This window comes from Lepisosteus platostomus, chromosome 10 (genome assembly GCF_059453375.1).
Source record: "Lepisosteus platostomus isolate fLepPlt1 chromosome 10, fLepPlt1.hap1, whole genome shotgun sequence".
Lineage (NCBI taxonomy): Eukaryota > Metazoa > Chordata > Actinopteri > Semionotiformes > Lepisosteidae > Lepisosteus > Lepisosteus platostomus.
Window position 1 is genome coordinate 12,556,716 of NC_142620.1, and position 12,430 is coordinate 12,569,145.

The following is a 12,430-nucleotide window of genomic DNA, read 5'->3' on the forward strand; positions in this document are numbered from 1 at the left end:
AGCAATATGGATATACATGTAACTAACAGATCAGATAAGACGGAGCCAGGCATTCAATGTTAACAAATGAACCTCAAAATCAACAGAAGAAGAAACAAGGAGCAAAATGTACAGCTGTTGAAGAAATGGAAAACATCATCTGTATCCTGAGTCCTAGCTCAAACATATTTGTTTTTGCTCTTTTTTTTTGCAGCTGCAGGAGTTGTGAGATTGGAGATCTACAGTAGGAACGTCCAGAAGTGAAATATTCCAGCATCCCTGAAAGACACAAAAATGTCTCAAATTACAAACACCTCTGATACACTGGTCTGTCTCATTTCAATTCAGGATAAAACCTTCTTGTTTCTAATGACCATCTTAAAGACAAGTTCAGTTTGTTAAGTATTTTGTTAATACGTTGTATTCAATGCTGAGTACTGTCTGTGGAGCATAAAGTTATTCATATAATTGTTCCTGGCCCTATTTTCTTACGGCTGTAGTCCCTGTTTGGTATTATAACTAGGGAATAGGCAGTATTGTGACATTGTAACATTGTAACATTGTGCTGGCAGTATTAGTTCTAAGCGGAGAAGTGACTAGTCTGAGACTCGTTTATAGTCATTTGCGTGCACTGGTTATTGTACAGTGCTGTCTAAATAATTGATCCCTATAGTCTTTGGTTTCTCTGCAGACTATGGTCCACACTTTCCATCATTAAAAATGCATTGCTAATCTGCCCCTACATTTCTTTGCAGAGTATCTTATTGGATGAAAACAATTCAGCACCCTGAAAGCCGGTTTTTTTCACATGGGGAAGGGGAATGTGATCTTACTGTTTTTTTTAGTTTGAGTCCTCCTTTGTTATTTTGCAGGGGAATGTTTAACAGGTTGAGCTGAATTGCCTTGAAGTAAGTAGTTTTTTTCTCAGCTGTTCTCAAGATAAGAATTGCTAAGTCTCAACCACTTAAGTTTCTTATCTTTTGCTATGTTTATCAGTGAGAGAAACATCACATTTTGCTCCATTACTCAAAGCTTTTCTAACCTGAATTTAGTCTAGGGAATGTTTTTTCCTCTGACCAAACCAGTGAAGAATTTACAGTACTGTAGGTTCTCTGTTTTGTTTTACTGTGGGACATCAGTCATTCCAAATAAGCTGCCTTAATTTTGAAGGCAACTCATTTGATCGTTGTCGACGTCAAAACATGTTACAACTAAGTAGTTGACTAAAACCAAAAACTTTGACAACATTTTGGAAATAGTTTTTGTTGAGTAATGATAATGTTGTAACAAGCTTTGCAGAGGCTATTGATGGATTGTTTTCTTCTGTATTGTGTTTGACTAGATTGTGATTAGTATGGTTTTGGCATAACTAGATAGTTAACAGATGTTGCTTATGCTTCATTTCATCATGCAAAGCCCTGTGCTATACAGATTCATACACAGGTGTATGTATTGGTCCATACAACGGTTAATACACAGGTTTACATAGGTCCAACAAAGGTCCATACACTGTTCCATACACAGGCAGATACTGTACGCTGGTCCATACGCTGGTCCATACGCAGGTCCGTATAAGGTCCATACACTGTTCCATACACAAGCCCATACACGGGTCCAACATAGGCCCATACACAGGTCTATATGCAAGGCACTGCTTAATATTACAGCAACTGAAGATAAATCTGATGTTCATAGTCAATGTTAATGTTTCTCTTTCACTTGCCAATACTTTGCTCTTGAGTAGGGAAGCATAGTTCAGGTGTGCAAGCCTATAGGCGGAGTATCTTCTGACAAGTTAAGGTGTGCAGGGCTTGAATAAGAACATAACAACAGTGTGTAACGAGAGGAGGCCATTCAGCCCATCTTGGCCATCTGTAAAGAAACAAAAATAATATGTGAAAGTTAGCTTGAGGAAAAGGGAGAACAACAACAAACAAAAAAACACATTGACCATTTTCTGTCATTCCAAAAAATCTTTCTATATGTATCACCCGATTAGTAAACCACAAGTGACTGTGGAGGAGTAGGGTGTGAGGACTAAGCACAGGCTGTCAGAATCTTATCACGAGCTGATGTTAATAACAGTGAAAAAAGGACTTCATTTTCACTGCAGAGCGCTAGATTTTGTCGTCTTTATGTCACCTGTGTGTCAGCAATCTGTGGGTTGTTGAAGCCTTGAACACAATTATGCACACAACCCCCTCCTAGTGTCACCACATGATCAGCAGCAGTTCCAGGGGAAACTAGTTTATTGAGAGAATAAAAAGAATAAAAACATACATCATTTTAGCTAACCAAGAATTGTTTTAAGGGAGCAAAAACTTTAGTCATTTGTAATTTTAAGGTACACCAGTAATCTTCAGATTGATTAGCTTCTTTAGTAGTAATCAAACACTAGGGGCAAATACTGTACCCTGCCCTCAAATGAACCTTCCTATTGAATGTTCTTTTTTTAATTAAGTAGAAAGACTGTTTCTTATACACTCTGCAAAATGCGATGCACTCAGTTTTAGAGGATGACTTTCACACTAGAATGACAGCTGTTTTGCTCTTTAGAATATTGTTCTGTAGATGAAAGTGTGACCCAATTATGAAAACGTTTTCAAATCCTTATTGAGAGAATAAAAAGAATAAAAACATACATCATTTTAGCTAACAAAGAATTGTTTTAAGGGAGCAAAAACTTAAAGTCATTTGTAATTTTAAGGTACACCAGTAATCTTCAGATTGATTAGCTTCTGTAGTAGTAATCAAACACTAGGGGCAAATATCCTGCCCTCAAATGAACCTTCCTATTGAATGTTCTTTTTTTAATCAAGTCGAAAGACTGTTTCTTATACACTCTGCAAAATGCGATGCACTCAGTTTTAGAGGATGACTTTCACACTTGAATGACAGCTGTTTTGCTCTTTAGAATATTGGTCTGTAGATGAGTGTGACCCAATTATGAAAACGTTTTCAAATCCTAAAAAGAACTAAATGTAGACGAGACTAAATTATTCCAATTAAAAATGTTTGTTTTTAAATCTTGAAATCTTGTTTGAGTGGTTTTCTGTATTATTGCAGTAAATGATAAAGACTGCTAGAAATATCAATTTTAGACTTATTATCTCTCCCACAGATCTACAGGATGAGCTGTTGCTGTGGGTTGCAAACTTGAAGCGGACAGATCATCACCACCTTCTTCCATAAACCACCAATTCTGTTATGTCAAAATACCAACGTCAGCTTTTCGATATTCCTAGTGAAGAAACATCCTTGGTTGTTTTTTTAGTTTTCTTTCGAACTCATTATGCCCTCTCGTGGATACAAATAAAACTACAGCTTCTTTCTGTTCTGCACAGAATCGCCTCTAATGCAGAACTATTGCACGTCGGGATTGTGCTTGGTCTTGTACTTGGTTCATGTGAGTAGAGGCCAAAACAGACCACTGAGGTTTTCATTCCTACAGTGGATCAGAGGCGACTATTAACACATCTGCCTTTTATAAACTTTTCCTTGGAGCTCAGTACAAAAACATCTGTATATGAAGAAATAACTAGATAATGGCAGGTCAAAAAAATGTATAAAATTGTTTATCATGGACTGTGCTTACTGAAGGACAAAGGAGTCTCAAAGGTCAAAGGAGGTATTAAACAGTTAAATTTATTTGAGAAAACAGTTGTGCATGGATAATGGTCAAATTCATGTGGAGATTTTTACTGCAACATTTAACAAGACAAAAAACAAAATGGAGCTGTTAATGTTGCTTAAAGCAGCAACATAAATTTACACACCCTGTAAAAATTAGGAGGAACCATTTTAATTATTTATTTATTTTCAGTTTAGAAACTCCCAAGCAACAATGTGATGGCCTACAGGGACATCAAGTCAGGGTGTCCACAGTCACCGAGGTCAAGGTGAGATCATTGTAGATGACCAGTTTGTTGATCTTGTGAAGGTCTCGTATGCGATACTTGAACTCCAGAACGTGAGCCTTGTTGACCGCTATCTTGAATTCGTCTGTGGTGCAGAGGATCTTCATCTGATTCAGGAAGATGACAAACACAAGAAGTGACATTTATTTGAATGCAAAGTCTCTTCTTGGGAGCCTGCGTGTTCATCATTGCTGTTGTCTTCTTGGTGGCAGAATAGACATGTGCTAATTCTAATAAACATCTTCCAATGACAGAAGGATACTCTGTTAGCTAAACAGTTCTACCATATACATTGGCTTGCAAAGGTATTCACTCCCTCCCAATGATGTCTCATTTTGTTATCATGTTGCCACCACCATGATTGACAATAAGGATGACCAGGAATTGACTAGACAATGCTGTGTTACACAGAACTTGCAACAGATGTAACAGATATGTTACTTTTCATGTGGATAAGAATGTTCCAATTTTTTCTAACTACAAATGCTTTTGCTCCATGCTTGCTTGGCTGTAAAGTCCGTGTAGGATTTGAGATGTTTTGTTAATAATGGTTTCTCTCTTGCCCCTCTGCCATACAGGTGAGCTTTAAAGCAGGAACGTTTCCTGGACAGCTCAATTTGAAGGAACGTCCCAGAATCTGCCCAGGAAGTTCCTGAGTTGTATTATACACCTTCATTTCTTAAATTACATTTAAAACCAAGAACAGAATGTATTTTTCCATCCAAAGGATTGTGGGAGTACAGCCATGTGGCTAAAGATGATATTCTGGTTTCTTTCTAGAAAGAGCTGCTTATGACACTTGGATCAAATTAACTACTAATTACTCAATGAGACAGATGGATTGAATGGCCTCTGATTTGCAACATTTCTTATGTTCTAATTTTCCATGTTCTCAAAGATCCTTGCTCTTCATGGTTGAATCTTTGCAATGTTGGATTCATGGGTTAAAAAACACTGCTTGATTAAAAAACTTTAAAGATATATATATATATTATTCTCAAATTAAATGAATCAATATTATTGCACAAACATAGAGACCATTGAACTGTGTGACTTCTCAAAATAATTTTGTGCTCCTGAAGTAGGTTTGCTATAGCACAGGGGTTGAACACTTATGCAAATCACCTTTCAATATTTTAGTTTTTGATGTTTCTGTGCAGTGTTTCATCAATTTTCTTTTTTACATTTAAAGAATTTACAAATTTGTTCGTTCACTGGAGTTCAGAGTTAGCATTTGGGTATGCTTAGACATATTCACTTTAAATGGGCCTGTTACTGTGCAACAGCATGGGTCATCATGGGTTCTCCCTATACTCCAAAAACATACTGGTGGATTAACTGACTTCTACTGGCCCTAGTGTGAGTGTGTGCATGTCTGTGTCTGTGTGCCCTGCAGTGGGTTGGCATCCCATCCAGGGTGTATCCTGCCTCGTTCCAGAATAGGCTCCAGCTCCCCCTTGACCTAGAACTGGAAGAAGTGGTTAGAAAATGGATGGATTTTTGGATGGATGGGGCACCATGGGAAGAGGGCGAATACTTCTGCAAGGCACTGTAGGTAGTATCCTCTTCTGGGCAGGCACAGCAGTTCTGTCCATAGGTCCTATCTGGGATCACGCTACTGCCCTGTTTAAAGTCACTCACCTCAAAAGGCTTTCCCTCCACAAAGGGGTAGTTTCCTCGAATATGCCTCTCCTCGTGGCCCCACCGGTCGCCAATCAGAGAGTTCCTCACTATCACCTTCTTCCCATGGTCGTTGAAGCGCGGGTTGATGTGAAGGGCGATGTCTTTGTCTCTGTGGAAGTCTAAGGTAATCCTACAGGGGCAAACAGTGAACAGTCTTTACATGAAGACTTTACAGACCCCAACTCTTTCTCAAATATGACCTCCCCACAAATAATTTTTGTCTTCATTTCTGAAATTTCTGGCCACCTCTTAAAAAATGGTAGTTTGTTTCTCTTCTCCTTGAAAATTAATCAACATCAACAATTATCCAGCCAATTTGATAACATAAGAACACCTCTGCTTTCTGAGAAAAACATCTTGCTGGTTCTCCAATTTTTCTCATTACAAAAGCTTCGTCCATCTTGTATTGCAAAAATCTTTGTGAAATATTAATCTAGCATGTTTACTATATCTTTATCATATTCTATTATTAATTGCCTATTACCTCACAACTATATACAACTTCCTTTTATATACACTTTCTGTTGTACAAAAAAGCTTTGTAATATTTTTGGCCACCATCTTCCTTGTTGGAATTCTAACTTCCTTTTTCAAATGTACCTTTAGCCCATTTCCCCATCTTTGAATCTTGGTCCCATTTATAAAGTCTGTAGATCACAAGCTTCCCTTCCAAGATTTTTCTTAACAACTCTATTTAAATATATAGGCCATATTTTCTCAGGCTTGGACTTTTTTTAGGAATTAACTCCTTGGAGCCTTGAACATGTCTTTGATCTTTAACTGTCCTTCTCCTGGACTCCCCATTCATCATTTGCATGACTTGCCTCGATCTTTGTCTGCTTTTATAAAATTACATGCCCTGATCTTTGATTCAGGTTTTAGATATTTAATGTAATCATCAAAAGATATCATATTATCACGACAATTTCCCTAGTATTCCCAATATCATCCAGGTGGATGCTGCACATTGGTGGTGGTGGAGGGGAGTCCCCATTACCTGTAAGGTGCTTTGAGTGGAGTGTCCAGAAAAGCGCTATATAAGTGTAAGGAATTATTATTAATTATTATTATTTCTATTCTGTCTTTTAATCTTGAAAAGATCATCTTTACAATTGATTCCTAAAAAGGAATCACTAACTATGTCAATCATGTCAGATTCAGATTCTGTATCCGCCATCACAATATTCAAGTTTATGCGTGGCACATTGAAATCTGCCAGTAGTATAACATCAGTTTAGCAGCTTACCTTCTTGATGGCATATTTCATTAAGCTTTCGTGCCCATGTACTCATTGAGTGATCTGCAGCTACACCTGGTGGTAAGTCTTTTCAATATCTATTCTCAAGCCACCCACATCTTCTACTCTGCTTCTTGTGCCAAAACAAAAACAACTCGTGTCCATTACTTGATTTTCCCATTAACACAGCTGCCTTGTGTTCTTGCATTTTATTCCTTAAGCTTCTAGCACAAGGGCTTTTCTCATCCCACCCGAGTTGGCCTGTTGTGAGCTCTCTGCCCCCCAGTCTGCTAGTTTAAATATTTCTCAACTCTAATAATACGCTTATTCTCATAATACCACAGAATGTCGGTGTCCCTCTGGTTCAAGTTCAATTAAACCTGCTTTCACATGTCCCGTTTGTTCCAGAAGGAATCAATTTGACTAAGCTTTGTTTTGGAAATAGTGACTCAACTGAAAGCAAAGAACAGCAACAGCAATGCAATACCACCGCTATCATGGTTACGAAAAGGCTGACATCGGTACCCACATTTTAGGGTTAGGCTTGATCTCCCCAGTGATGGTTATCAACATCTTGTCGTAGATTCCTCTGGGCAGTTCCAGGGTATACGGCACAGACTGAGACAGAGAGAGGGTGACACAAGAACATTTAAACATCCTGGAACCCACACAAGTAGCACTTAGTGCTTGGGTTGGTTTCAAACTGTTAACAAGTGTGTTAACATATCATTAAGCAGCAAACGTGGATCTATTAGTCACACTTTAGTATTACACTACAGCTTTTAAAACAAAATCTATAACCTATATATCTCATATGATTTCAAAATGACTACGTTTATAGGTACTGCTTATCAAACATTTTTCTGAATGACTGTTGAATTTTAATAACGCATTTTGTTCTGTAATAAAACAGTGAAGATGCCCTTTTGAAGTTCTCCGCTCTAGCTGTTCCCATTTGATTTCACCTGTAGACTGTCTGCTTTGTGTCACTTTAATCAGTGTCCCCTACTCACTTCCTGTCTGGAAGGCTTTCAGAAAACGAGCCGACGGTGAGTGATCCTTAAAATGAACTTAAGTGTAAGTGTTTCAGAGGTGGATCTAATTAAAGTTTTACTTAATCAAATATTCAGGTAAATGAAGGTATCTACTGAGTTATTAGGAACTAAAAAGGAAGGAAAACTGAAAAAAGATAAACTGGTCCTGGAGTTGGATTACTCCCCCTCCTGTCCCCCACTATGTTAGTGAATCACTGCAATTCCTTACCAAGGGCCCACTCACAGGGGCAGCGGGTGCCCCTGACCATGGCTGTTCTCCAGGGTTCCCAGGTGGTGTGGGCTGAGGAGGCTGTCCTGGCCAACCTTGCTGGCCAGGCTGCCCAGGCCACGCTGGCTGACCAGACCAGGCTGGTTGATTAGGTTGACCAGGTTGCCCGGGCCAGCCTGGCTGATTGGGCTGACTGGGCCAGCCTGGCTGATTGGGTTGACCAGGTTGCCCGGGCCAGGCTGGTTGACCGGGTTGCCCAGTCCAGGCTGGTTGACCGGGTTGCCCAGGCCAGGCTGGTTGACCGGGTTGCCCGGGCCAAGCAGGCTGCCCCCCACTGCCACTCTGCTGGCCTGGCCAGGGGCTGTTCTGTGCTTGCCCAGCACTTGGTTGATCATCCCCACCCAGAGCATCTGTGAGCTGTCACGTTAAAAGAGAAAGAAAATCATTTCTTCATACCACCAGCCACCACCCCCCCCCCCCAGCTCAACTACAACCAAATAAAATAATTGGTTTATACTGACTGGTTCATGCAATCCCCCCAGCACTCCATTATCAACTAATAACTTTCAAATCTCCTCTTTCATTTCCAGATAGCTGTCTTTCAGCTGTAACATGCCTCCCCCAGGAACTTGTCTCTCGCGTTTCTGATCCACTTTTTTTACTTACTTCCTACCCAGTTGCATCGCTTTTCTCTTTTTTTTCCCCTGCAGTGGCTATATTTAGACCAAATACGATAAAAAAAACCAAAAGGGTAACTTACTGAAAGTCCATCGCTCATTTTGTCAGCAAATGAAGACTGTGTGTTCTTAACAACTCTGTTAAAGATAACAGGAACCTATGAATCACTTCAGCTATTCAGCTGGAGTATTACAATCATGCAATAAATAAATACTAACTGAGAGCTCGGGTAGAAGACACTAAAGGTAACAAGGTAATGCACAGGGCTCTGACTGCGGACAGTTTCACTAACGAGGCCACTCAGGATTATGACCATAAGTGAAAGATGTATGTTATATATGGGGTAGGTTAATGTTTTATTTGATATTATCAGCATCTTCATCTCACTCTCCACAATGCAGCAAGCTTTTATATAAGTTTATCATGGACACCACAGTGTATGTTTATTTTAAGAAAAGTCTACATCAATCTGGTGGATTACAGTACTCCTAAGTTCAGTGCCGCATAAATGTGAATTTTTATTAGTGAAGTCATGCATGCAGGATTTCTTAGAGAAATTCCCCATATTTATTTGGCAGGTTTGAATGTTGTGACCCCTCCCTGTCAGACTCCACAGTAAAGAATCATGCACTTTTAGGAACCCCCGGACTATAAACATGAGAGGTCCTAGTCCTCCACAATACCATGTGGTGAAGATGGAGCTATTTTGTTTTGTTATTTTAAGCTATAGTGTCTCAGCTACACTAGGCCTCCTCAAGGGTTCCAAGGGAATTACTGCTAATACTGGGCACAACCTTTTGCCAGCCCCTCATTGATCATGCTGCTTAATGAATCAAATTTAAAGTTTGTGGCAAGTAGCTAGCAATTGATTTAGATTGAGCAATGTAGCCTGGAGGACAGGCTCTCCAAGAACAGGTTCTCCGCCTCTGACATACAGAGCCTAAGTTTACATTGTGGAAGAACTTCATTTCTAACCTGTTTTTTTGCCCACAGTATGCAATACTGACTGCAGTTCGGTTTTCACTCTGTATCCAGCAGAGGGCTCAATCTTATATACTGACTGTAATTCAACAATGCAACAAAATGCCAAAACCCATTATGAATTCTTACAAAATTAAAAAATACAGGGTTCACAAATGGCTTGCACATTCATTTTCATGTTTTCAAGCAGACATGGAGTTTTCATCAAGCTTATAGAGTATTTTCTTAAAAGAAGGAAGCCACCTAACAACTTCAGCACCTTTGGGCATACTGATAATAAATGCCCTCCCCTGTCATCCATTTCATAATGGGCTGTTAATAATTGATAATACAGCTTTCAAATGCGGCATCAGACAAGCCCCATTTTGTACTGTGATATCCCTTTTGTAGAAGTGGAAGGTCTATAAAAGTTTGTGCTAATTATCATTTCTGGTTATGACATACATATTCACAGAAGGAGTAAATGAAATGAAATGCTATTTTGCAGCTGATTAATCCACATACTGGATCAACCATTTCCTACATCACTTAAACAGGGGGTGTCCAAACCACAGTCGCAATGTTCTTGGGCATATTACAGTCTGAGCCTCTGAAGCCGCAGGAATAGGACAGGTGACAGAAGCACCAATGTGGAGTTGCATCCGCACATTCTGAAGGAGAATGTCAGACCATCCACTCGTCAGCTAAAAGTGGGTTTTATAGCAAGACAATGTTCCTAAACATACAAGTAGATCTTCAACTGAATGGCTAACGAAGAAGAGGTTTTGCATTTTGGAGTGGCCAAGTCCAGACTTAAACCCCATTGAACTGCCATGGCACGACCTGAAGTGAGCTTTCTTCTGTTCGTGGAAAATTCCTAAAACCTGAAGTGGGAGATTGATGAACAGTTACAGAAAAACGTCTAGCTGAAACCTTCGCTGCTGAAGGATTTGCCACCCATTACTGAATCTAAGAGTTCACAGACTTGTCACACAAACAGACATACTGTTGGACCATTTTGTTAATTAAATAATCTAAATAGAACTCATGTCTCTGCATTACATGTTTAATCAGGTTACCCTCATTTTTCTTAAGACCTTCATGAGGATCTAATAACATCTTAAGCCAAAAATACAGTGAGAGTACCACTCAACTGAACTACACACAAACATTTTCTCAGTACTGTATGCAAATATGAAAATTAAAATATTGTACTCTTCAGTAACATTTTCTTTAGACCACTAAATACATCATTCCACCAGCAGCTGAAATATAGGGAAAATATGCTGTACGCCAATGACAATGTAATGCGTATGTTCGTCTTGAGTTTTGTCTCTTGTGTTGTAAAGCGGTTTTTAAGATAAGCTTTTTACTTGAATAATATAAAGATAAAGGGTTTCCAGCAAAATGGTACATATAAAATATGTACTATCACTCTTGTAAATGATTTAAGCTGGAGGCTTATTTTCAAAACAGTTTCAATCCTCCCGTTTCTGTATTAAAAGACGTCGTTTTGCAGTTTTGTTTCAGTTCTGCATCCAGAGTACTCGGATGAAACAAGCTGTCTAGAGATAGACGGGAATAATAGTTGGTTTTACCTGCGCGTTGCTGCTGAAAGTTGTCTCCAGTACAGGTAAAAAGCAAAGACGTGCTCTCACGCAGAAGTGTTAAGCGGTTCACAGCTTGCAGTTCACAAACGAGACCACACCTCGATTCGAATGTCAGGTTCTTAAATGACCACACCCATTAAGAGAAATATTGTGATAAACAGGCAGGGGAGCTGTTTCTGGAAGCAGTTTTAACTGCTTAGGAGGACTGAATTAATCCAGTCACTGACATCAGACTTGCTTTGGTCTCAGCTGTCGGGCTAAATAAAATCGCCAAATTGAAACACCCAATCTACCCGCGCGTTAAATCCCGACTTCAGAAAGCAGGAGCGGTCGAGCATCGAATCCTTCACCCTCACCAGAAAAAAACAACGTTCGTCTTATTCCTGACACCAGGAGTTCCAGCTCCTTGTGGAAAACTATAAGGAGATAAAATCTGTTCTAATGGCAATAGCGTAGCCGCTGTATAAACCAGAGAATACCTCTGCAATCACTGATAAGTGGAATGCGTATTATGTTTACTATATTATGTAATATAATGAAATATATCAAGATGTGATAAAACTATTAAATGTGCGCTAGCACACATGTATTGTCATGGGTTAACTTACATTATTATGGCAATGAAGTGGAGCTCTTACTTAAGCCTTGATGTAGTTGTACAATATTGTTTTTATGCAGCAGTAATTTATGCATGTACAGTAGCTGTGCCAAAATGGGAGGAGCTGGCAGTAGGTCAAGACAAAATACAAGAATATCGTCCGCAATTGTATTTGCACACTGTAGTGCAGCCCTCTGGATGAAAATGTTCCCTAACTTTAGCCAACAACATGGAGTGTGAGCAAAAGAAAACTGGAGGAGGAGGAGGAGGAATCAACATCAACACAATAAAGAATGGAATCCTTTATTTGGTCATTGTCTCTTTTCTTTTCTCAATTATTGATGTGAATCAGCTAGTATAGGTGAGCCCCCCAAGTTTGTAGAAACTCTCAAGCCAGGCATAAATGTGACCTAATGGAACATAAAAACATAACCCAAATACCATTAGATAAAAGTATATCACCAGTTATCTACAATGATGTTCAGCTATGGTGTCTCTCTCAGCC

At 39.3% G+C, this 12,430-nt stretch overlaps 1 protein-coding gene across 1 annotated transcript; it reads right to left on the minus strand.

Annotated features, from left to right (window-relative positions):
- Positions 1-3,605: 3,605 nt before the first annotated feature.
- lgals3b (lectin, galactoside binding soluble 3b) lies at positions 3,606-11,505 on the minus strand. Its single transcript, XM_088648254.1, has 6 exons — positions 11,316-11,505; positions 8,840-8,894; positions 8,080-8,496; positions 7,346-7,434; positions 5,538-5,709; positions 3,606-4,003 (listed from the first exon to the last, which is right to left on the minus strand). Exons 2-6 carry the CDS (start codon positions 8,855-8,857, stop codon positions 3,845-3,847), a joined length of 855 nt encoding a protein of 284 aa, XP_088504380.1. The 5' UTR covers positions 8,858-8,894; positions 11,316-11,505; the 3' UTR covers positions 3,606-3,844.
- Between the last annotated feature and the right edge of the window lie 925 nt (positions 11,506-12,430).

Coding starts and splice junctions, on each gene's coding strand:
- lgals3b (XM_088648254.1), bottom strand. Junction 5,710..7,345: donor ATCAAGCCTAACCCTAAAAT/GTGGGTACCGAT, acceptor TTGCCCCTGTAG/GATTACCTTAGACTTCCACA. Junction 4,004..5,537: donor TGGAGGGAAAGCCTTTTGAG/GTGAGTGACTTT, acceptor TTCCTGAATCAG/ATGAAGATCCTCTGCACCAC.